The 21850-nt window shown below is 42.0% G+C and overlaps 1 protein-coding gene across 2 annotated transcripts; it reads left to right on the top strand.

The window, feature by feature from the left end:
* Positions 1–2547: 2547 nt before the first annotated feature.
* Positions 2548–21028, top strand: siah1 (siah E3 ubiquitin protein ligase 1). 2 transcript variants are annotated; one of them, XM_086208679.1, is made up of 5 exons: positions 2548–2744; positions 14287–14343; positions 18052–18233; positions 18430–18726; positions 18879–21028. In XM_086208679.1, exons 2-5 carry the CDS (start codon positions 14334–14336, stop codon positions 19248–19250), a joined length of 861 nt encoding a protein of 286 aa, XP_086064805.1. In that variant the 5' UTR covers positions 2548–2744; positions 14287–14333; the 3' UTR covers positions 19251–21028. The 2 variants fall into 2 exon arrangements, with proteins under 2 accessions (XP_086064805.1, XP_086064806.1); XM_086208680.1 differs by lacking the exon at positions 2548–2744 and adding an exon at positions 3013–3115.
* The last annotated feature ends 822 nt before the right edge of the window (positions 21029–21850 follow it).

Below are 21850 nucleotides of genomic sequence, written 5' to 3'. Positions count from 1 at the left end.
CTTGTAAAACAAAGCTTAAAACTTTAAACTTTAACATGCCTCGCATTGTATCTCGTGGGGTAAAATAAGGCAGTATTGAAGACAACATTTTCGTGGGCAGAGCCCAGGCATCGTAGCCCAGGTGCAAACAGTATCAAGGAGTAGAAACTAAAGATGTCAAATGCTGGGATGCAGGCCAGATGGAAGTCACGGGACTCTCCCTCCCTCCCTCTGATAACCTCAGACAATATGTGTGCATGTACGCCACCACACACCAGCGCTGAAGTGTCTTCATGCACTCTGACGTTTTTACTCAGTAATAAGTTGCCGAACTGTTTATGTTTGATGATCTTGTGTGGTTGCAATCGTTAATATTTTCAAAAAATATACATCATAAAAAGGCCCGTATTTAGCGTAGGCAGCTGAAGTCAGCGTGTTCATAGCAAACCTACAGAGAGTGACACGCCACAACAGACGAGCTGAGAGGAAGAGGCTCCTGAGAGTCTCCAGGTATCAAGGGAGCAACGAAAAAGTATCAAAGACGACATTTTGAAAGTGTGGGGCAGTTTGTTCCCGGGAGCAGCTTGAGTTTGTTTGTATTACTGCTGTTGTAGAGCACAATAAAGTCTTCACAGTCAATTGTGTATCTCCAGTGATCCTCATTGCGACTGACTTTTCTGCATGTGTCAGACCAACATGAGAATCTCACTTCAGCTGGAAATAAATCAGAAATAATCCCAGACGAAGTTGGACATAACTATGCCTGCAGCGCTTCTTTCAATGCACTTTGTGATTTGATGTGTTTCATTTTACTTTTAATGTCTTTTATTGTAATTCTATCGTAATTTAATATCTTATGATTTGCAGTTTGGGTTTTATTCCCTTTTTAATACTCTCTTTTAAAATGATTTAACATGTTTTTAATGTTCTGCTCTTTGTTGTAAAGCACTTTGAGTTGTAATTTTTGTATGAAAGCTGCTATACAGATATATACATATGTGTGTGTGTGTGTGTGTGTGTGTGTGTGTGTCTGTGAGTTTCTGTTTGTGTGTGAGTGTGTGTAAAATTTTGTATACCGTGTATCATCTATTTCCATCGAAACATGAGAATTGACAGACAGGCGAAGCCCTCGAGCGCAGAAAATGTGTGTAGTCCAAACACTTGATGAGATAATGATACTGTCAACATCCAGAGAGGAGGTGGACCGCTCCACATGTGTCCAAGCGTTAGACGGAGAGGATAAAGTGGTGTTATTATATTCAAAGAGAGAGGTTATCACACCCTGACTGATCATTTACCATAATAGCTAGGTCTAATACTATTCTCTACAGGACAATGGGATTATATAGACAAAGTCTGCCCTCGCTTTTCTTGCTGTCTGAGTCTCTCTCACCCTCCCTTGCTCTCCGGCTGCTGCCAGCCTACTGGGACAATGCACTTACATAACCAGTCCCTCTCTGTAATCCCAGCCTGTGTAGCCCCTCCCACCACGTCTCTCTTCAAATCTCTGCCCTTCTGGTGGTGGCTGGGGGGTCCCTTATGTCCAGATTAGTGTGGAAGAAGAGACATGACCTCTTAATCACAATCAGCTTGAAGACGGAGTCACATGACCTCGTTCTCTACTGCATCACTGTATTTGTGTTAAGACCTATTTGATCTGTGTAGCTACCTGATTATGAGTCATTCAAAAAGGATTTCCTGATAAGCGTAGTCACATGACAAGTGTATTTTACTTTCCTCAATTTTTGATTTATTTTGAAAAGCTATTTTTTATTGAAACATGGTTAGGTTTTTTTTTTGCTGTCTTTAAAATGTCAGTGAAGGTTCTCAGTCCGACACAGAGGTGGAAGACATATGCAGTTCATTTATTAGTACAAGTATACATTCCCAAATAGAATCATAAAGGTGCTGGATATTGAGTTTGCTCAAGTAACACAAGTAAAAGGACACATAATGTTTATGAATTTCTTCCAGGCATTAAATCTTTTAACTTCTGAGTAATTCTGACCTCTAAAGAATTATTTTAAAGTTCCTGATAATGATCAGGTTTCCTCTGCAAAAACCTTTCTTTTCAAAGTAACTGGAAACTGGTGGATTCAGATACGTGTAGTTGAGTAAAAGTACAAATAATTAATACTCAGGAGTAAAGATTCCTTGACATCGTACTTTCTTACTTTAATTAACTTCTCAAATAGGTCGCAGGATATCGACAGCACATATTGAAACGGTAACTGAGGCTTTTTAAAAGTGCAATAAATCATTGAGACACTTGTGTAAAACAGACACAAGAATGTCACCATATTTAAAAGACGATACTGAATTAATTCAAGAGGGTAAGGCAGAATGAATTGATAATGTGTGAATTCTTCTAACATAATGCAAGTGTGTTCACCATTTATCATCATTTTAGATTATTAGTTTAATGGGGTTTTTTTGTTTGTTTTTACAAAGAAAGTGAGCTGTAAAATGGGGATTCACTAATACGTTTATGTGGACATAAAAGTGCGTTTGTTCTACTAGAAACTCAGAAGCTTGCGGTCCTGCGCTTCGTGCAGAGCGCGCTCCCGCGACAAACTTCAACAACTGTGCGCGCTCCGGAGCGGCTGGTACTTAAAGCCTAGCGTCTCGTCTCTGTTTTATGAGCATTGCGAATGTGTGTATACCGAGCTATCGAAGGAAAGACGATTCAGAGTGACCCAGTGTCATTTACGTCGCTATACATTTACCCATATATCTGCAGAGCATTAAAGGATATTTCGTCCGAGGTAAGCCGGTGTGCCATGGCGAGTTCGACACTGGATTTTCGAGTGTAGTATGTGCTGGTGAAAACAACAGCCCTGCTGTAGCAGACGTTAGCTTTCTTCATTAGCGCAATGCTAACGCTGGCTCTTGGCTAGCCGTGCTTGGCAAAACGCTTGGTAGCCGTGTCGCTTTGCTTGTTTGTTAGCATGACGTTTTAAAACGCACACTAGTTTGTGGCGTGAAGTCAGTTGGCATGTCTGTTAAGCAAACGTTAACGGTCGCCGAACAGTGTGCTGAAACATGGAGGTGTCGGTTCCTCGGCTTGTTCACACACTTGCTAAGCTCACGAATCACCGACTGAGCTAGCTACTATGCTATGGGGCAGTGCTATATGGTGAGACAAGGCCTCGTATGTCTGTAACAGTTAATGCTGGCCGGAGTACGCCGTTATCTTCCTCGCCAGACAAGGCCATTTAGCTGTCAAAGCAGGTTAGTTTAGGTCAACAGAAACCCATCATGGTTTTGTTTTGTGTATCACCGTTAGTGATACAACCTGATTGTTCGACTTTGTAGAGGAAACGATGACTAATGTTTACTCATAAGTAACTACGGTGGCTGCTGTCAGAGGTCCACCGTGACCCTCAACCGCGAGCACCGAATGTCTTCTTCTTATAGTGGATGGCATTGTTTCATTTACCAAATGTTCATGTGTAAAGGGGGTGCCAGTCGGTATCGTGTTATTAACATGGACACCTGTAACATTAGAGGTGTAATGACCCAAGTTGTGCAGCCCGAACAAAACTTATGACTGTGACCTTTATGATTAAGACTTATATTAGTCATGTTCTGTCAATATTCTGACTCCTAATTTCTCACCGATAGATTCGTGTTTGATGGGCCTGTGCAGATGATTAACCAAACTTAATGGGCTTTACAAAGAATCACGTCTGCTGTTAAGACTTAAAGTGAACCATGGTATTGAGTGCTACAGGGATGACGTTTTGTTTTGTTTTGTGACCAAACCGGAAGTTAGCATCACCTTGGATTACTTCGTCCATAAACTAATGGGATTTTGATCATTGCAGAAAAAAATGGTCTGGGGCTAGCAAAGTTTATTGGACAAGAATGCTTTGTTCTACATATAATATTCAGATATTGTTAATTTTGAAGCATGAAAGTCATCGCTGTAAGTACAGTCCTAAAGTTGCGCGAATGGTTGTCAGGCAACGATAGTTTGTTGGGCCATTTGTTAGCAATTGCAGTATTCAGGAGTGCAGTATCTACTGACATGTAGTATTATTACCCATCCATTTTCTATGCTGTTTATCCGTCAAGGGTCAGGGGGTAGAAACTATCCCAGCTGGCATTGGTTGAGAGGCGGGTTTCACCCCGGACGGGTCGCCAGTCCATTGCAGGGCCATCAGGAGCAATTAGGGTCTCAGTGTCTTGGTCAAGGACCCTTCCATATTGTTACTGGGGGAATCGAGGATCAAAGCAGCAACCCCTCATTTGCTAGACAGCCACTCTACCTCTGAGCCATGCCGCCCCATTATTATTATTATTATTATTATTATTATTATTATTATTATTATTATGTGGAGCAAAAAATTATAAATATTGTTAGCTTGTGTTAACCATAGACCTTGTTTCAGGTGTTTCACCAAAAACAATTGAAAAATACCACTGAATATGAGATTGGCAAACTGGACATTCAACAGTGATGTCATGCTGAGAGGTTTTAGGACTCACTGTAGGCACTCAGTTGAGTTGGGCATATGGCTGAAAATCGTGATGTGCAAAATATTACATTTCAGTTTATATTGGCATAGTTTTTATAACAGATACGGCACAGTGCATGTTATTTCTTTCAGTCAATTTCCTCACTGCCTGGATGCATTTCTATCTTGATGCTGATTCTGTTGTATGTGACTGAATAAAATAAATCCAGAAAGTTTTGCGAACTGATGGAAGTTTGATTTACAGATACCTGTGTTAAGAGTGTATGTTTGACACACACAAACTGAGAATCATCTATTTCAGTTAGGTGAAATGATAGGAAAAAGTTTGGAGTTCAGTTGTGTCTCATCGAATCAGTCGTACTACTGTTCACCTTCTATATCTAGCCATGCTACTGCATTGTTTGCATGTGTAAAATGACATGTAGTGTGTTATCCCCTGGTATTGTGACCTGTGGCTGGATATGGCTCGTTTTTAGTGAGAAGTCAGTTTGATTGATTTTGTTTTTCATTACTTGACACCCATGAGCTTGCAACTCATGGGTTAATTTTTTATTTGTTCATGACATGACATGGAAGAAGGGCTTCTCTTTTAGTTGGGCATTGATGGCGAGTTGAGTGTCTTGGCTGTCACAATGTTTTGAAAGTCAATGTAGACGCACGTCAAAACGTACAGGTCTCCACTGCACCAAGCAGCTTTTGGGCCATGTTGTCAGACGTGTGCTGGACAGAGACGCTGAGTGAGGAGAAACTTAATTGCATCTCCACCCAGTCAGCATCCAGAAAGTGTCAGGCAGCCATAATGTAGCTTTTGTTTGGAAGAGATGTCCAACAGTTGGTGGTCGTAGCTAGCTTGTACATCAACCTTCTTCTGTGAATGCATTTAGTCACAGTAACTCTTGATGACATCACAAACTCCAGGCACCAAACAAGCTATGAACTTTCATCAGAGGCTGCTTTTGATTTATCCTGCCACTGCTTCAGAGTTTTATGAAACATCGCGAGCTATTATTTGGGGGGCATTTGTTTGTCAATATTTAATTGCGAATGAGGGAGTTTTATTTTGCCTGAGAAACTCGGGTGGCTTGGGGAACAGCTGTTGACCAAAGTGATTTCTATAGCTTTTAGAAAGGCTTAGTTGGTTAATAATGTAGCCACTGGGAGGGTGTCGTATGTGAATAGATGATGTCAGATGCTAAAATGACAGCTATTAATGTCATTGATGGGAATGTCTCAAGTGAACTCGGGTTTTCTTCCTCATATTTTGTTTTGTTGGATGATAAAATAATATAGTTTTAAGCCCAGCTGTAGTGCCACAAACTCAGTAACTTGTGCTCCAGATCATAGTTTGATAAGTTGCTGTTTTTGAACTAACTGGGAATAAAAGAATTTAAAATTTTATTTCATTTTTTTTAAGCAAATGTTAAATGGTTCATTATTAGGGGTGTCATGATTCTCTCATCTCACAATACAGTATTTGGTCCTTGATTTTGATACGTTTTAAATCAAAATTGACCAGTGAAAATATGACCTTTTTAAAATGTCTTACAAAAAAAATCAATGAAAATTGTAAACTAACATGTTACACAGTGTATAATTTGTGACAATCATCATCAAAGTTCTATTATGCAGAAGCCTTTATTACTGAAGTGAAGGGTTTCTCTGCAGTATGAATTTTCACATGGCTCTAACTTTTAGTTTTCCGTTTTGCTAATGTTAAGCTTGAGCCCAGTTTAGCAGAAATACAGCATTATGTGAATTTTGTTCATTGCATAGTCAAGGTATAATAACTTAATATTACTGGAAAAACCTGATATTCTGCTGGAGGATGGTGATCTAATATCAATCTGAAGTGAAATTGTTAAAGTACCCTTAGTTATCCCTTATACATTGACATAACATCAATATAACTAAAGCAGTCTTCTTATAGTAGAGTGTATCCGATTCTGCCACTTTGATAAACCACACAAAAAGAATATCTTGGAATCAGATTGGGTGATGTATGTCCAGGACATATACAGTGTATATTTGTAGATATGGATAGTGAGCAAGTGGGTGTTATATCACTCAGAGAGAACGAATGGTGCAGAAGAAGAGCAACGTGAGAGAAAGCAGAGCAAAGAAACTGTAATGGCAATTTGTTTATGGCAAAAGAGAACATAAGAGTGTCATATCAAGATGTCTCATAAGCCTACATTGATTTTTCCCACAATTCACATCCAGGTTTTTTAATTTTTATTTATTATATATATATAATCAGCCAGTCTGATGTCCATTGTGTAGATTTAACCCTGATGCATCTGTGAACGTTTACACCCCTAACTACTCTACTCTCTATACCTCTGTACTTGTGTGTGTGCACTTGAGTGTGTACCACCACTTTCATCAGCAGGCCTGTGCTTTTACACTGTCCTGGCACAGCATCAGCAGCATATGTCCAATGAATGGAGCTCAGCTCTTCCAAACAAGAGTGACAGCTGTCTGCCGTGTGTGTGTGTGTGTGTTTGTGTGAGTGTGAAAGAGTGAGAAACAGGGAATCGCTGGCTTGCAGGCAGGGAGGTAATTCTAGATCTGTTACTGATGCCAGAGAAGAGCCCCTGCTAGCTTTATTTCTGTTCGTGCATGTATGTGTGTATACACTCATGGTGCACATCTGTGTCTACAAAGTGTGAGGCTTTCAGTGTGGAGTTGGTTTTGCCTGTGTCTCAGTATCCCAGTTGTGTGTGTGGTTTCTCCTAGGTAACCATCTGCTAAGCTGCATTGTAGCTCAGTTGTTTTTTTTTTTTTGTCTGCTTAGGAGAAGAGGTGACTGCTGAGCATGTACATTTTTGGAATGGAAATGTTCACTTTGTCTCGTTTCATTCAGTGATTAAATTTGTGGTTTTACTTTTCTGCTTTAGACAATGCAACACTTGTTGTTTTGTGCCTCATTTGAATACACAGGTCATTATAGATGGCACCACACTAACTCATTTTACTGGACTGCAAAATGCACTATTAGAGTTGACAGGGCACATCATCGCTAACCCGCTCAACCAAGGCTCCATTCTGACTGTCAGTATCTTCATCTTGTCAGTAAGACCCGTCTCAATGATTATTTTTGCTGTTCAGTCAATTATCCCAGTTGCAATTGCAATAAACAACACTATCATCTATAGATCAGCTTGTGCTGCAGCTACATGGTAATGCTGAAAGTGCTCGTGGACAGCACAGTCTGCCTTAAGATGCTATCTTAAAGTGTGAGATGTCCTGAGTTAACCCCTGGCCTCAACAGTGGAGTTGTTCAGATTACACAACTTTGTGGTTTGGACTTAATGAGTGCTAATACAGTGCTCTGTACATTAAATGATTTGTCTACCTGATTATCAAAGTTAAAAGAATAGGTATGACTTGTTTTGATTTATCTACTGACGTTGTTTTCTGACCCATGTTTTGGGCCTCAGATAATAAATTTAAACAAGCAAATTGAACTTTAAATTATTTGAGTAATTCCCAGTGAATATTGAATACTATGTTTTTTGCATGAAATTCACATTCTGCCTCAGCAGTTCAACATCAAGCAGGCTCAGCAGAAACATTAGCAGCTTCATGCTACAGGGTTACAAAAGCTTTAAGCAATGCCTTGATGTTTTTTTTTTTGTTTGTTTTGTTTTCTTGCATGAAATGCACATTCTAATTTTATAGCAAAAATTGCCAAATAATACTCAGGGCATTCAATCGAGGTGATGGGACCAGTCACAAAGCTGCCTACCTCAGTCTGCTGTAGGAGCATTTTGATGTCTGTAGGTCACAAGTGATAATGATACTCAGCCTTTTCTTCCAGAAGTGCTTTGTGGCTGAACTCCCCCTTAAGTCACCGCAGCAGCTGCCCTGTTCATTCTTCACCCAGCAGAAAGTGGGACAGTGTAAATTGGGATAATATACAGAGACTTGACCTAGAGATATTATGTAAAAAACTGTTACAATTACAAGTGTCACATTCAAAAACTTACCAGTAATCTGTTTTTATTCATATGAATTCACAACTTATTACCACACTTAACAGTAACACAGTTAAGTTTGAAAAAATACGTTTGTGTTGCATTGCCCATTTATTTGTGCTTGAATTTTGGGCTGGTGCTTCCAAGAGCACAAATTTGTCCAGCTGGGAAAAAAGAAATGAGTGGATGAGAAAATGATTTGCATAATTTCTTTCTGTGCTTCACTCTACCTTTTTCATTGTTTTACAATTTCCTGAAAAGGTGTGTTTTTACATCTTACAATCGCTAGTCTTGTGTTTTTCTTGCTTTAATTTCAGTCCAGTTATGTCAAACATCTGCTTTGCCAAAGCCTTTTTCAGATGTAAATCCCCCCCCTTCTTTTTTCTTTTCTTTTTGTAAAGACATGGATGTAGGTGATTAAGCATCAGGGTCTCCATTGATGAAGTGCTGCCTGTTCCAGATGGATCATTGTTGCATCTGCTGCCTGGCCCCTTTAATAACACTCTTTGGCCATTGGTAAATGTAAATAGCACAACTCCACAGCTTTGTGTATGTGTGTCACAGCGTGTTGTCTTGGGCCCATATTTTGTATTTCACTGTTGAGCTACTGAAGTGATGGCTGCATTTGCTTATATTGTCTGGTGATAATGTGAACAGATGCTGTGTGACGGTGCAGAGGAGAATTACAACTCTGTACCTTCTGTCCTTGCATAGCAAACCAATGGGTACTTAAATACTGGAAAGTTAAGTGGGATCCAGTGAGAAAACCAGTACTTCTCAGTGTGTAGTGTGACCTTATTGCTAATCTTTGGTGTTTAAAGTGATCTCTCTTTTTTCTTTTTTTGAGGGGATTTTCATTCCCGGCAGTCTAAACAGACGTTACAAGTGGTGTGCATGTGGCCTTTTACCATCGATATGTGGAGAATACCACCATGAAAATAACTGCGATAATGTACAGTTTGTAGTGGGTGTTTTTGGCCGGACACTGTCTTGTGCTTCTCCCAGTCCTTCACACTTTTCGCATTGGGCTTTGTGTTTGGGATACTGGAATATATTGGTCATGCTCCCTCCTTTAGCTGCCACAGACTTCTGACAAATTTAATAGTGGACAGTGGTTTGCTTGATGTCAGACTGCATAACAGAAACAGTCCCACAGCAAACACTATAACAATTGAAACTTGAAACCATCCCCCTTTGAGAATAAGGGTTGAGCAGGAAAGGAGATGCACCCGTGCAGGTGACATTCTCATCTGGTTGCGATTTTCCCCTCAGATACTACAGATAAACAACTTCTGCCTGCAATGCCAAATACACTGTACTCATGTTTTGGCCAGTGTTTCAAATTTATAAGATGGAAAGTACAAACTGTGTGAAAGGGAAGTGATGAAAGGATGATAGGAAGAAGAAGGAGGCAGTGAGAAAGTGAGGTATGGTGTCAGTGAGGGCAGCTGGTGGTAGAGCCTGCAGCCAGACCAGGCTGAAATCTGAGACGAGCACAACCATTGTCAGGCAGAGGGAGGGGGCAGAGAGAAAGAAACAAGTGGGAGGAAGGGAGTGAGAGAGAATGTCCATCTAGGAGAGAAAGCAAAATTTGCAGGCTTGAGGCAGAGAACTATGAAGCCATAAGCCAGTTTTACACAGCACTTTCAAGGCAGTAATATAATGCCCTGGTTACGCCCTGCCGTCTGTATTAAAGCATACAAGAGATGGAATATGTGAACAGATCATTGCACCTTGGATCCATCAGTGTGGATCATAACAGTGCTGAATCTGTGTGGAAGGGACAGTCGCAGCAGCAGAAAAGCTCCTTAAAACACAGTCTTTGGATTTGACACATCTGTTTGGGGATCCTATATAAATTCACATGGCATGTTGGCATTACTTCAACATTGATTGGATTCTTGTAAACATGCCTAGTGTTATATTGGTGAAGTGATTTTATGGCACTATTGCTGTATCTCTGTGCAAAAGTGTCTGTAGATGCCAAGTGAGGGGGGATTGTGAGCCCCAGACATGAAAAATAGAGTTTGAGTAGACTTTTTTTTTTTTTGCCCTCCTACATTTCTGAGTGAAAGAAAAAATGTGTTGTGGAGTGAAAGGGTGGAAGGGTTTACATTATTGGGTAGAGAGAGAGGGAGAGAGAGAGAGACCGGCTTAGCTACTCTCTCTCACACAAACACACCCATCAGTGGTGACACCTACCACACTCCAAGGCACAGAAAGAAAATGGCTTGAGTAAAAGAGCATAGAGGGATCAAGTCAGCTGGAGACACACACTGTTGGGGACTTTCCCTTTTCCCTCCTCTACAGCCTTCTACTTTTCCACCGGGATACTACAAGACCAAGGCTTTGTATTCTGATCATTAAAGGATCATTCATCCAGCACTTTTTATACCCGGCAAGATTTGTTTTTCAGCAAAACCAGCCCTTGTTTTGCTGTGGGAATTGTGCAATTTTGAACAGTGGTTTGGAGAAGGATATGCCTGTTTCATCTGCAATGATGCAAACTAAGTTCTTGATGATCAAGAATGAGGAAAAACAAAATTGGAGGATGGAGAATAATAAACCCAGTGTTTGAAAAGAGTCTACAGAGAATTCACTTACTCTGTCTAATGTTACTTCCAGGTCCTCGTGGCTGATTCAGAGCAGCCAGGGAGTGTCAGGTTGACCACATACTGACATAATGCTTACAGACAGAATTAGCAAGACACTCGGTGAGCAGAGAGCCATCAGTTTGTCTGCCAGTGTTGCAGCTTTATGAACCTAGGAAATCAGCTGGTGGTGTTCTTACAGCTTTCCATGGACCCTCACGCACTTACATTTCCTTAATGGGAACCAGGAAAATGAAATTTGATCCTGTTTTGTGGTGTGTTTAGGGCAACAGTAGCAACATCGCTGAGTGGTTTCCATGGAGAAGGCCAGAGAGCAGCGACTGGCAGTGTGAAAACTGTACCCTATGTCTCTGGTCCAAGTAAAATTGAAGCGCTTTAGCCTAGCACTGCATGCTCCACCCTGGAACTCTTCATTCTTCAACTCATTCTTCTCATGTGTAGCCCTGGGGAATGTACAGAAGCCTGAAGGTGAATAAGTCTTAAGGCATGAATGCCCTCAATTCGGGAATGATTAACCTCATTTTATCAGTTAAAGAATGTGTTATGTGCATCCTTGCAGCTACATCTGAGCTGCTATATGTTGTAAATTATTGTACTCAGTAGTGTGTTAGATTAAGAATCCACAGAGCACTTTGTGGATGTAGAGGAGCACTTCAAAGAAAACAACAACAACTGCGTGCACAACTGGTTTTGTTTCTGTGGCAGTATTTCTATGATTTCACATTGACATGCTACATTCAACTGCAGTTACTACTCATTTATCTTGTAGAAGTGTACGTACTGTGTATGCAGCTTGTGAGGTCTGAAATAAAGCGATTATGGATCAATACATGATGCCTCTGTAGTACCAAGACCTGTATATGTTCCTGCATTACACTGCTTAAAATGCTCAATGGCTCATTAGAGGTGGATCAACCTCTAATACAATTGTGCATCGTTTTACCATCAAACTCCGTTAGATGTGGTATTCTGACAGTTTGTATTACTGCATTTCCTTTCTTTGTTCAAAGGATGAAGTCAGCAATTCTGATCTAATGTAGGAATGCACAATTTTGGATTGTTTTCAATATATTGCAACCTGTTTGGCTGAGAACAGATACAAGTATATCTGCATTTTCCCATCTACTGGCAGAGATCATGCATCTCTTCTGTAGTAGGATAAACATTATCATACTCTGTTAGTCATAGTCATATTGTACTCATTCTGATCACCCTCCAGCAGAAGGCATATAACACATTGCTCAGTTGTGTCATTGCACAGAGTATAAAATATGAATTGATTGTGCAAAATATGAAAAATCTACTCAGTGATCTCTGTTGTACTTGTGAAGCTTCTCTTTTCGTTTGTTTTCCTGCTGGTAAAATGAACCAGGAAAATTATGAGCCTTGGCTAATAGCACTTACTGCAGGAATGAACCGTGTGCTCATCGTATTGAGAGATGGAGGTGGACTCCAGGTACTGAACTGGCTCTTTGAATCCCCTGCTCTCTACCACACCAACATGCATAACCAGTCAAATATGTTTTCAGTGGTTTAATTATTGAGAAGCTTGATAACAGCTTAAAGAACAAAATATTTTAATACTTCCTCTTGCAATATAATATTGATACACTAGTACTAAATATCTTGATTTTAGAAAAGCTTCTATTTACACATTTATTTCTATTAATGTTTTGGCTTGAAAATTTGACAAGTTCATCACTGATGGAATAGTGTTTGACACACTGCTTTGGCAACAATAGTAACAAGTTGCCGATCAAACGATGTTGCAAAATGCAATGTGCGACCGTGACTGTAAGGGGCTGTACTTCAGTGCGAGGGCCGCATGGAGAGGTGTATATCACCAGAATAATTTATCCAGCATTTGCTTTTGAAAAGTAACACTAAATTGGCAATCTCAACTTGCCATAGCATGTGCCATCATAGCTGTGCCACCCACCACTACAAGTAATTTCTCGACCTGTGGGAAGAAGCGCTGCTGTATGTTGTGACAGAGTGTACTTTGAGTGGCTTGTGTGTGGGGAGAGTACAGATGCATCTGTAGGCAAGCGTGCTAGTGTGCATTGTCAATTGTGTCTTTTTGAGAGCGGCACTAAGAAAAGAGTGGGCCATGAGTTGAGAGCAAATAATGGCATGTTTGTGTTGAAGCCCAGTTTCATTTCTCTCTGCTCTTCTTTTCCCCTATTTTCTGAATTTCATCCTCACTCATTTTCACTCACCCACAAAGACATGGGTCCCAGTTAGGAATATGGTTATTTTGCTCTGGCATCAATGTAATGAGATCTGGTGAAAAGGATTTGTAAATGCCTTCAGTGAGTCTATAAATCTGCTCCTGACTTGAACTTCTTTCCCTGGTTACAACCTGTTGGCATAGCAAAGATGGTGGCTGTCATCATTGATAGAATATCTGCGTCTAATGTGACTGACCTGACTGTATTATTAACCACAGCCACAGCTGACAGAACCAGGCTGTGACTCCGCCTGTTGAATGGAAATGTTTTATTAGATATTGTTAATACTGCTCGATAAGAATGTAGCACCCATCGTAGGTAGAGAACACACATACACACACTCACATATGTTTTGAGAAAAGAGTTGCTCCTTTAGTTTCTGTCCTCATTTTTTTTATGTCACAAAGTAATGTTAACCTCTTTTCTATGTAATTTATTGCTAGTGCTAATGTGTTGCTGTGCCTTTGCAACTTCGTAAAAAAAACAAAAAAACATTGTAAATGCAGTATTGGTTCTCATTTTTGCAAATTAGCAAAGATGAATAAAAAAAGAAAAAAAAATCTTTTGGCTTGACCTGCAATTCTGAGCTGTTTTACTTGACTGTCTTTTGTTTTTACTCCGTCAATTTGTTCAGCCTGGTTCAAGCCTCTAAATTGCTCACCACATTTTGTCCAGCAGTTCAAATAGTTCTGATGTTGTGCTTAGCGACTCAACAACCGAGCCGGTTAGAGCCTTGAAGGCAAAATTAAGAATAAGGACACCATCTCACTGACCCAGAAAAATAGAGTCACTACAATTGGCCCAACACAGTCACGCCTGGCTGAGAGCACTTGCACAGGTAGTTGTATGTAAAACTGCCAAAATGACTTGGCATATGTCTAATCATGGAACTACTACAAGAGTCACTGCAGCAGAGACTGTATTACAACTTGGTGCTGATTTGTTGGACAAAAAAATCCCTTTAACTGACTATTTTGTTTACGGATGGTCATTTTTCTCTTTTCAGAGGTCCCCACATTTCAAGAGAAGACGAAAGCCTCATTTGGAAATCTTATGGACGAAGGTGAGCTACTTGTGTTTCTCTCGTCCCCCTCACCATGTACCTTGGTGTACTGTGACAAACTAACACTGTTATCAGTACACACTTTCTTCCCTCCATTAGCATCTCCTCTCTGTTTTCCCAGCTGGAGGATGGTAGCCTGAGCAGTTTCCTGTTTGTGGATTTGGAGCAGAGTTTGTCGCTTTCTTGCAATACAGACAGTAATGTGCGCACAGGATGCTGAATTTAATTTGTTTTTATAGATAATACAGTCTGTTTCCCCTGTACACAGGCAGTATTAGTAACCACCCATCCAGACTGTAAAAGCCTTTTGAAGCTAAATGCTACTAACAAAAGAGAGGTACGCCTTACTTGTCCATCTTATCTTGGTCACTTCATAGTCCCCCATGTGCCTGCTGAACAAATGATTCTATGTTTATCCCCCAGCAGGCTCTTTAGCCAGGCCTGTTGCAGCTTGTAGCCTTGCATGGTGCCAACTAGCTATTGTAGCTTCTGTTTGTCCGCTAAGGTTTTTGTCACAACTCATCTGCTTAAGAGAACAGTCTAGCATATCTGTCCTAAAGCAAAAGAAATCTGTTTTCATTCCTTGATACCTCAGTTTAGGCGCTTAAATCTCAAACCCACTGTGCTGTTAACGAAGTCGAAAGCAATATGTTAATCACAGCAATTAACCTGAATTCTACAGGCAGCTGCACATGATTGAAAAACCGTGAATAGCTGCAATCTTGCCACAATCAAAACCAATTCAAAGCTGAGAATACAGGATTACACTGAGATAGATAGAAACTAATTAGATTAAATCTGTATAGCAAGGTTCCCCTTCCAGTTGAATGTGTTTTAATTCTTGATCCCCACTTGCTTCTTGTTCATGTCCAGTTGATCTATTTTAGCACAGCATGTTTAGCCGTACAGTAATTTTGCTGACTGAGCTGCAGCCAGTGGTCCTTGTTACATAAACTCTAGTCTGTTAGTCATTCAGAGCTGGTCAGCATCCTCTGGGGGCTGTTTGACCTGAAATAAAGAAAGAATGTGCCCTTTTTTGGTATAAACATCATCGTTTTAGATTACAGCCTGTCAAGACTGGCAGGATAGTTTTTCTTGGACTTGCAGTGACTGACTGACTTTATCATCTCTAGTGTACTGTTTGATACCACGTGTTACACATTGCTGCTGGCAGCATCAGTGGGAGCTGAGTTAAGGCAGGATTGAAATAAACCAGAGACAATGACGACATTTGACTTTAAATTCCAAAACCCCATACAAATGTAGGCTGCCAACTAATGTCTGTATTCTTTCATTCTTCTCTCCTGCAGGGGTCAGTTTTACAATCAACCCAACCTCTAGCTAGGGTTCTAGTATTTTCCTCAAAGTGGATTACCCAGCTGAGGTGTGCTGGCTCCAAGGAGCTGCCTGTGTTATTTCCGTTGGGCATGCTGGCTGACTGTGACCCTGGCCTTGGCCTAGCTGAATGTCCTGAGCTAATTTGGTGCCACTGCTCTTAGCACTGCTGCTAGTATGCTAGCCAGCTAAGAAGGGCTATTAATAGCTATTAAGGCATTATCTCCATCACAGCAGATGTGTTTGCTGACGGGCAGGGACAGGGACAGCTAGCTAATACCGTCTCATTAGATCCCTTTTTTATTTCTGCAGTTGCACAGGAGCAGGCTGCCTGCTGGCACTGCTGCCTGGTGCCGGAGTAGACATGATGAGTGGGATTCTGTTAGCTACATCATCAGCTGCAGTTCAGTGAGATGGTGACCCGGAAACATGCCAGTAATTTTCAAGAGCCAGGAAGTGCTTTCATTTTTTTCTTAAAGCCACCTCAGCAGGAAAACTACAACTCATGATAGTGTTTTTATGAAGCAGTTCTTCAGCTTCTCTTCTTGTTAATTATTGATAGTCATGGGCGTCAGCGTCTATAGTGGTTTGAATTCTCTAGATACTTGGGAGAGAAAACATGCTGAGGAAGAATTCAGATCCCCACAATGATCTCTGAGTCTAACAGCTGAGTGTTTTCTAACACTTTTAATCCAGGTTGACTCCTGCGGCCAAATTACCTGCTAGCTAATACAAATTAAGCATTAGCTGTGATCTGGAAGCCTTTCAGTGGAGGCTGTTCGATTTCCCAACTGTCAGGTTATGTGTCTCCATATTGCTTTACTCTTCCCTCCCATCACACCACTCATCTTATCTTCTCCCCACATTCATCCTCTTTGCCCTGGGTCTCCCTGTGCTGTGTCAGTGTGGCCGGGGCTATAAACAGGATGAACTATGCTGGAGAGCCAGAGATGGATGCTTACCTTGTTCTCTAGGAGCATGCATTCTCTAGTTGAAACATAACCGTTTTTCCTTCGTATGCTAGAATATATACTATTTATTTGAATACAAATAAAGAATAGCTTTTTCATTTCGACCTGTATTTAGTAAGTAGCCTAATTATTAAGGTGTGTTCACACCAAACTTTACTTGTGCAGATTTGACCACTGGATCATGTGTTTTTATTCGCGTCATTCGCGGGCACTTCTTTCCCCTCGAGGAGAATTTATTACCGCCATTTCTTTCCAGCATCAGCCATGGCTGACATTACAACCGTTGCTGTCTTGTTTGATGTTGTGGAAGTCCCAGTTACGGTGGAAAACCAAACGCCGCCGCATAATCCTGAGGCGCACACAGCTGGGTAAATTTCACCGCCGCTTCCAGGAATTTTGCCCGGAGGACAACCGTTTCCAGCGGTATTTCAGGCTGATGAGGGCCCAGTTTGATGACCTGCTGGCGAGGATCAGTGCCAGGATATCACGGCTAGCCAAATTCGCGCCATTTGCATTGTGTTATTCGTGTCATTTGCGCCACGCGGCAAGTATACACGCTAACACACGTCTATTTGCCTCTCTACATAGACTTTACATGTTATCTTTACGCTCAAAAACTTTTTGTGTTGTGTTTGGTGTGAACTCTGGCTTTAAGCTGCTATTTAATACTATAATCTGAATTCAGAAGGACTACAGTTGTTTTGACCAAGGACTTAAATATCAAACTCTTGAGTGTTGTGTTTTTATTCTCAAGTTAAACAGTTGATAGGCAGTTTGTCATTGTGATGCTGAAAAGTCAAATATAGCCTCTGGAAATTTATCTCTGATGAAGTTTCACTGTTTATTCACTCAGTTTAAGTTGTTAGTAAATCATATAACACAGTTCCTATGCATGCACTCTATATTTATTGTGTAATAAGGATAAATCTCATAAATACTTATGTAATGTGGTCAGTCTCGAAATTACCTGTGCACTTCCTCCCAGCTCTGATCCTGACTGAGCCTCGTCAGTTCAACCTGACATCGTGTTTTTAACACCAAAAAAGTCCACAGAGTTAAACGAGTGAGCAGCCACACTGCCTGATTTATACTTGTGGACCTGTTAGATCATTACATGTGTAATGATCAGGTGATCTACAGCTGAGAATAGTCGCTGTGGCTCCAGATAAACACACGTAAGTAATCGCCAGGCAGGTCCTGACATATGGAGGCAAGATTTCTATGCAGGTACAAGAGCAATATGACATTTGTTTAATTTAGGAAGAAACTCTTGATCATAAATAAGATTTCAATGCCATACTAACCACATCAAATCAGGATGCCCCTCCATTGTCTTCATGTCCCCCCTGTCTCAGCTTGGACATCATAGTCATGCACCCCTCCTTGTTTTTCCCTCTACCAGAAATGAGTCGCCAGACTGCCACCGCGCTGCCCACAGGAACCTCCAAGTGCCCCCCCTCTCAGCGCGTGCCCACCCTGTCGGGGACCACTGCGTCCAACAGTGACCTGGCCAGCCTGTTTGAGTGCCCTGTCTGCTTTGACTATGTCCTCCCCCCCATCCTGCAGTGCCAGTCTGGACACCTGGTATGTGCTGTCAGCCCAAAAGTGACCTGAACCAGTTGTGGGTGGTAGATCTCCCACATCCATGATATTTTGATATTACATGATATGATTTCTCTCAGGGTGTGTTGAAGACATAATTGCTACTTGACTGTGGTCTCAGAACACATACGCACACACACAGAAGAACAAAAACATTTGACTTGTGTGGCCTCCTCAGGTATGCTCCAACTGTCGGCCCAAACTCACCTGCTGCCCCACCTGCCGAGGTCCGCTGGGTTCCATCAGGAACCTGGCCATGGAGAAGGTGGCCAACTCTGTCCTCTTCCCCTGCAAGTACGCCTCATCGGGCTGCGAAGTCACTCTGCCTCACACCGACAAGACGGAGCATGAAGAGCTGTGTGAGTTTCGGCCGTACTCGTGCCCCTGCCCCGGCGCCTCCTGCAAGTGGCAGGGCTCTCTGGATGCCGTCATGCCTCACTTGATGCATCAGCACAAGTCCATCACCACGCTGCAGGTCAGCTTGTACTGTCTCACCAGTGGAGTCTGGCTAGCTTAACTCTGTTGCCACACAAGAAAACTGTCTTCGTTGTTCTGATATTTAGCTGAATTGAGCTGTCAAAAAAGTGGACCTGAACCTGTTTGCTGTCCATGTCTCTGTCTCTCCAGGGGGAGGACATCGTGTTCCTGGCCACAGACATTAACCTGCCGGGGGCAGTGGACTGGGTCATGATGCAGTCCTGCTTCGGCTTCCACTTCATGCTGGTGCTGGAGAAGCAGGAGAAGTACGATGGCCACCAGCAGTTCTTTGCCATCGTTCAGCTCATTGGGACTCGCAAGCAAGCAGAAAACTTCGCTTACCGGCTGGAGCTGAACGGACATCGGCGCCGCCTGACCTGGGAGGCCACGCCCCGCTCCATCCACGAGGGCATCGCCACGGCCATTATGAACAGCGACTGCCTGGTGTTTGACACGTCGATTGCACAGCTGTTCGCAGAGAACGGCAACCTGGGTATTAATGTCACCATCTCCATGTGCTAAGAACTTCAAGAGAACAGGGGTTAAACAGTTAGATTGTTCGGGGGCATTTTTAGGGGGTCAAATCAGTTGTGACCTTGCGTTGCTCTCTGCCTCACCCCCTTGAGACAGACTTGGAATTGTGGAAATGGACTGTCTGACCAGGCAGCCATGGAGGCCCAGGGGGTGGACTGGATGGATGGATGGATGGATGAATGGATTAGTGGAGGAATGAATAAACACAAGGACATAACTGTGTAGTGACGGCTGTAGCCTTATAAACACACACACTCACACACGTCTAAACATATATGAGACTCTCGTGCAGTCTCTCCCTGCTTCGGTCATTAACAAGGACAACAAAAAACTGTTGGAACTCTCGTCTTTGTCAGCGTCTGAGTGATTTCTCCTCCACATCTGCCTCTCAGTCTTATTTTGGTGTCTCCCTCCCAAACCTCCTCCTCAAACTCCTCCGTCATCCTTCGACATTTCAGGCACTCCAGCTCTCCTGGAGGCTGGTCACTGAGCAGCTCTGAGCCCGCCGCTACACACTGAGGACCTTCTATTTCAACACAGACTCCTGGTCAGTCCCAGGCAGTAAGTCAGCTATCTAGTCTGTCACCCACCTCGGACACCATGGACACCACCCACATTTGTAGAACTGCAGATGAAGGTCACCTGTGGGTGACGGGGCTCTGGAGGGCAGGGACTGGAACCCTTGCCCGTGCTCATGGATGACTGTAGCACCCCGTTTATTTCCAGGACTGTGGACGTGCTCCCACATCCCTGTAGGCTCATCTGGTTTTCTTCTGGTCCGCATCAGTCCACCGAAAGCTAAGGACTGTGTGTGGGACCTTGTTTTTAAGAGAAGACGGTCGTGGACGGTTATCAGGACGGACTCTGCTCACATACTGTGTGGATGTAAGACGCCGCCAAGCTACAGCAGCAACTCTGGATTTCTTTTTCTCATGAGTGGTTGAGTTCTGACACACAAACACACACCTGCTACACACTGCAAGCTGGTGGAGTGCTGAGTGATTGTGTGTGTGTGTGTGTGTGTGTGTGTGAGCATTTTAACAGGGCTTTTTTTTGTGTTTCAGAAGGAGAGGAGGAAAACAAATCACTGAATTTCAGCTGAGTCAAAGTTAAGATGTTTATTTTGGGAGGTTTATTGCTTTTTTTTGTTTGTTTTTAGTTCTTGTAGTTGTCGTCTCGGTGTGCGAGAGGAGAGAAGCGATGTGTGTATGTGTGTGAGGCAGTCAAGGGGCCTGCTCACTTTTCTCCTCTTCACTCTTCATCACCTCCATCTCACTCTGCCAGTGTCGGCCTCAACCACTGATCACCCCCCCCCCCACCACCACCACCACCACCACCAGGAATGAGGGACGGTTTCTATCGTTACAATGTTGCTATTGTTATTATTAAATGGAGATTATCATAATTATCATTTTTTGTAATGACTTTTAAAAACACAAATTAAAAGGCAGTTGTAAAACTTGTGGCTAAACTTCAGTGTTTGTAGATAAAAGCAAGATGTATTGTTCTTCTGAAGGTTTGTTTTCCAAGTTGAATTGTTTCCCTCATCTATCTGTGTCTGTCCTCTTGTGTGGTCCTTTATTATTATTATTATTATTATTATTATTATTATTATTATTATTATTTGTCTATGAGGAGGACGGGAGGTGAAGCCAATCATCTCTCCCCGTCTCTTCATGTGGAGTCTCAGTAATGTTGCTGCTCTCCCTCAACTCCTTGACTTTTTCTGTTTTAATTTGTCATTAAATAAATTTATCTTTTTCATACCTCATGCTTTTTTTCTTTAATTCTACGAGGTCCTGGTCACAGCTGGGTCTTGAAAAACAGCTTCGTCCAAACCCAGGGAAAGTTTGGGGTTTTTAAATTTTTTTTTTTTTAAATGTATTTGATTTTTGTTGTTGTTTTTGAAGTCCTGGAAATTTGCACTGATGAGCGGAGTAGTAAGACAGCATGTGTTCCAGTCTGGCTTCTTTTGAACCACCAAACGATTGTGATTGGATAATTGAGGAGGTCCAAGAAGTGACATCATGGCTCACGTCGACTACACCGGGAACACGGGGGGACAGGAAGTTGGTCAAGAAATCTAAACTTTTTTTTTTTTTTTTAAGGGCTTTATGTTTAAAGAGACTTCAGAAAATGTACAGATGCTGAATTTGTCCTCCAGGTTGTGTAAGCGGCTGTGGAGGCTCACGTCTGATTCCACTGCTGATGAGCGCCGACATGTTTTTAACGTTTTAACGTTTTTGTTTTGTAAACCTTCACATCCTTTTTATCCTTTTACAGGATGGTGTTTGAGGACCTTTTGATATCACCTCAACCTTTGTCAGTTGTGGGGCAACTTTATTTACAATGTACTGTTTTATATCCGGTTTAGACCTCAAATGTCTATGTATTTTTTTCCCCAAATTTTTTATTTTTTTGATTGAAAGTAAAACCTTCAAGGTTTTTTGTGTGATCAAAGATATTTCAATAACTAATACAGGCATTAGCTCCCGGGAGTTGAAACATTCCAGTCCACCAGACACCCCCCCCTCCATTCAACCGTGGAACGTTCTGAACCGCTGGCTGTGTCATGGCGTCCCTGTCTG

Source organism: Aulostomus chinensis, chromosome 7 (genome assembly GCF_037954235.1).
Source record: "Aulostomus chinensis isolate RoL2024-O1b breed Wild chromosome 7, RoL_Achi_v1.0, whole genome shotgun sequence".
Classification (NCBI taxonomy): domain Eukaryota; kingdom Metazoa; phylum Chordata; class Actinopteri; order Syngnathiformes; family Aulostomidae; genus Aulostomus; species Aulostomus chinensis.
This window is presented reverse-complemented; position numbering and strand designations above follow the sequence as displayed.